This window comes from Asparagus officinalis, chromosome 8 (assembly GCF_001876935.1).
Source record: "Asparagus officinalis chromosome 8, Aspof.V1, whole genome shotgun sequence".
Lineage (NCBI taxonomy): Eukaryota > Viridiplantae > Streptophyta > Magnoliopsida > Asparagales > Asparagaceae > Asparagus > Asparagus officinalis.
This window is the reverse complement of record NC_033801.1, coordinates 108,563,975-108,568,259: the sequence shown is the minus strand read 5'-3', so window position 1 is coordinate 108,568,259 and position 4,285 is coordinate 108,563,975. Positions and strand designations below refer to the sequence as shown.

The 4,285-nt window shown below is 37.9% G+C and overlaps 1 protein-coding gene across 1 annotated transcript; it reads left to right on the top strand.

Annotated features, from left to right (window-relative positions):
* Positions 263–1,857, top strand: LOC109821687 (serine/threonine-protein phosphatase 7 long form homolog). The gene is made up of 4 exons (XM_020387852.1): positions 263–642; positions 711–798; positions 875–1,321; positions 1,390–1,857. The coding sequence occupies exons 1-4, from the start codon at positions 263–265 to the stop codon at positions 1,855–1,857; spliced, it is 1,383 nt and encodes a 460-aa protein (XP_020243441.1).

The window sequence follows — 4,285 nt, the reverse complement described above, 5'->3', positions numbered from 1 at the left end:
TCAGGCTGGTTTTCGGGAGTGCTCGACGGTTCGATATATCAGGCTTGATTGGCCGCTTATCACTGCTTTGATTGAGAGGTGGAGGCCAGAGACCAACACCTTTCACATGCATATAGGGGAGTGCACCATCACCTTACAGGACGTGGCCGTTATACTTGGACTCCGGATCGATGAACCGACAGTTACGGGCACCGATGATCATAGTTGGCCCGAGGTATGTGCCCGGCTTCTTGGACAGGTTCCCGACTTGAGGAGTGGTGCGATGAAGCTATCGTGGCTTCGTCAGACATTTCAGGGCGATATACCACAGGATGCCGATGATGAGACGCTCCAGTTTCATGCTCGTGCATACATATTGCACATGATAGGGTGCGTGCTTTTTCCGGATGCGAGCAAGACTCTCGTACATGCACGATGGCTTCCACTGCTGGAGGATTTTGGTGTATGCGGCGCACTATCGTGGGGTAGTGCGGTGTTGGCATATTTGTATCGAGAGTTGAGTAGAGTATCCCTGATGCAGAATAAAGAATTCAAGGGATGCTGCACATTGATACAGATTTGGTCATGGGAGCGCATTCATATTGGACGCCCTACTTTACTTGTGCACCGTGACCTACAGGGGCAGTTTCCTTTGGCGTACAGGTATAATTGTACACACAAATTTTATTCGCACTGAATTTGTACTTATATATTCTCTATTCTGCATATAGGTATAACGTGCGGTACGCTAAGTACCGATCAGCGACGCGCCATCGTGAGTTTTACCGAAATGAGCTTGATGGTCTCCAACACGAACAGGTAAATATAAATCTCAAGTCGTTATGAATATTATAGTTTTGTTGTTGATACTGATAAATTTTTTATTTTATTTCAGTTCAAGTGGAGACCCTATACACCGCCGGAGCTGGATATGCATTCTCTTGCACCCATCTGCCGAGATAGTCCCGACTTGTGGAGAGCGAGAGTTCCATTGATTTGTTGGGAGATCGTGGAGATGCATGTCCCTGACCGTGTGCTACGACAGTTTACGCTCTCTCAGCATGTACCAGATCCTGTTGAGCAGATCTCTCGTCGGCGGCGACCTACTTCGCACCATAACGACTGGGCCGTAGTCCGTGCGGCCTACATAGAGAGGTGGGCTCACAGGTGGGATTTCATCCAGGATACGAGGCCCACGGCTGTTGACTACACCGCATATATGGGTTGGTATTGGGATATCACACGTAGATGGATCACACGTGACCCACAGCCCTTAGCTGGACACATGCCACGGCCACCGACAGACAGTTACATCCCTAGTGGGATGAACGAGAGAGATTACGTAAGTTTCTAAGCTAAATTATAATATTTTTTCTTGAGTTGGTACTTAATAAATTATTTACCTCACAGGTCCATGCTTTGGATAGCATTCAGGCTGATATTGATGCGACCGTGCCTGAGATTCAGGATCAGGTGGCGTTAGGACTCCTCAGCAGGATCAAGAAGACCATATCGCAGGTGTTTCATAAGAATCACGTCGACGAGTTCGCAGGTCGTGAGGACAGGTCTCGATCATTTGGGCAGGCGTACACTCGGCGCCGACGGCCACGTGACGATGACGGCGGCACTTCGCATGCTGATGGAGCCGGCACTTCGCATGCTGATGGAGCCGGAACTTCACATGCTGATGAAGCCGGCACTTCACATGCTGATGGAGCCGGCACTCGCGAAGCCTCACACACAGCCGGAGAATACACAGATAGTCGAAGCGCATCAGCTGCGGAGGGGCGGGAGAGACGAGGGGGAGGGGGAGAGAGGAGAGGCAAGAGAGGAGCGATATTGGGCTGTTATTTGAACTTATTTTGTAAAGTGTTATAATTGTATGAATTGTTCAGAATACTATACTTTATGCGATCATTATAGCTCCGATATGTGATGCTTTTTGCGTATCTGTTTGTTTCGTGCGCTGTTTAAATAATACTATATATTGGCAGTAATTAATGTCAACAGTAAATAGTGTAATATTATTTTTGCGTATTGTTTGTTTCGTGCGGTTGGGTTAAATAATATATATTTGCAGAATTATTGTTCAACAGTAAATAGTTGTATATATGAGTTAAATAGTAGATGTATGCATGCTGTGCATGTTTTTTGTAAACCTGGCACTTCACGGGAGTTGAACTCCCGTGAAGTTGAGCACTGGCAAATTTCCAGAGCAGCGTTCTGCTGGGAAATTGTTGCCTGTAACTCAACGGGAGTTCAGACTCGCCGTTGGCAGGTTTTAACAACAGAACAAACTCCACGGGAGTTGAACTCCCGTGGAGTTTAATGATGGTTTTAAATTTCACGGGAGTTGAACTCCCGTGAAGTTTAAAAACGTACTAAACTTCACGGGAGTTGAACTCCCGTGTAGTTTCGTAAGTTTTTTTAGAGAAACCGACCTGGTTTCAGCGACAGTGCTGAAACCAGGTCGGTTTCTCTAAATAAAACCCAAACGGGTCTTTTTTTGCAATTAAAAGAGGAAATAGGTTGGTTTTGAAAATTTGTCCGTTTTATGAGTGCTGCTATGGAGACACAAAATATGAGAGTAAGGGAGGGGACAGGTGAGGTATCTCCTCCCTATTGCATAATGAGTTGGCTATGCCAACTCATTATGCAATAGGGAGAGAACACCTCACATGTCCCCTCTCTTGGTCCCATATTTTGGGTCTTTAAGTCATTTTCCTAAAGACTTGTTTAGTTATGATGTTTTTGCGTCTACATGTCGGGGCTATAGTGCATTTGACATGTTCATTGTGTTTGCTTGTGCGTGTAAGCGGTGGTTATTGATTGGGACAAGTTAGGGCTAAGTGGGATAATTGTTCAAATAGAATAATTTTATCTTTTTGGGATATTTTGAGTGGTGTAAAGTGGGACAATTTAGGATAATAGAACAATTTGAAGCTTTGATTTGACAATTCATGTGAGATAATTGATGGTGTGGTACTTTATTAAGTATAATATTTATCTATCAATTAAATTTAAATTAATTTACCTAATTGGTTTAGCATATTATTTGGTACGTTATTATAATATAATATATTATTTTACTTTATATAAAACTATAATATATTACATTATAATTACTAATTAATTATAACTATATTTAATGTTATCAATTAATATAATATAATATATTATGATATTATGATATAATATATAATAATTGACATAATATACAAACAATATATTTAATATAATATTTCAATAATATAATATTTAATCAAATATTATAATATTTTGTTTAATTCAATATAATTTTATTTAAAATATTAAATTATTATTAACAATATAATATTTTATTTTAGGATAATTACTATAATTTAAATAAATTAATTGATGACATGGCTCCTTATTAAAATATAATATTTATAATAATCATAAAATACTATTAGTATTTTATATCATAAAAATACTACAATAATATTTTTATTCTAACTAATAAAGTATATACTAAATAATATAAAGTAATATTATAATAAATATAATACTAATAGTATAATATATGAAATATTATTAACCAATATGTAATAATGATATATAATAATGTTATATTAGATAATATTATATAATATTTTATTATCTTACGTTATAATAGAATTTTATAATATAATATAATTAAGATACATTATATATTATAATATAATTAACATATATTAAATATTTAATAAATTAGTGCTTCAAAATTATCTCACTTTCCTCATGATTGTCCCAAAGTTAAGAATGAGGTAATTTTTGGAGGTTTGGACAAAAATTTTGTATAGAAGTGGGATAATTTTGGGGAAAATGGGGGTAATTGTCTCAATCTCATTGTCCCAATGAATAACATTTTAAAGTAAAATCTCAATCCATTTGTCCTAATGAATAACACCATAAAGTAAAGTCTCAAAAATTATCTCACTTACCCTAAAATTACACCAACCAATAACCCCCCCCCTAAGAGACTAACATAGTAATAAAAAAATCTAGTCGACAATACTCAATTCTAACAAGAATAAAGCGTTTTGACTGACTTTATTGTAGTTCTTAGGCTTAGTTGGTTAAAGTATTTCTGCGCTACACTGCATTTCACGCGTTTCAGTGCAGGGGAACTAAACGGGCTCTGATACAAGTTGAATACGATTATGTGGGTAGATCCGTTGAGATTGGAGTCGGCGACTACATATGATGTAATTTATTTTGGTAGATGGAATGTAAGGTGAGATAGTAATCAATGAGATGCCAATAGCAATATAAATTTTATGGTTCTGTTTTGGTTGGAGAGTGA

Coding starts and splice junctions, on each gene's coding strand:
- LOC109821687 (XM_020387852.1), top strand. CDS start 263: ATGAAGCTATCGTGGCTTCGTCAGACATTTCAGGGCGATATACCACAG. Junction 799..874: donor ATGGTCTCCAACACGAACAG/GTAAATATAAAT, acceptor ATTTTATTTCAG/TTCAAGTGGAGACCCTATAC. Junction 1,322..1,389: donor GGATGAACGAGAGAGATTAC/GTAAGTTTCTAA, acceptor TTTACCTCACAG/GTCCATGCTTTGGATAGCAT.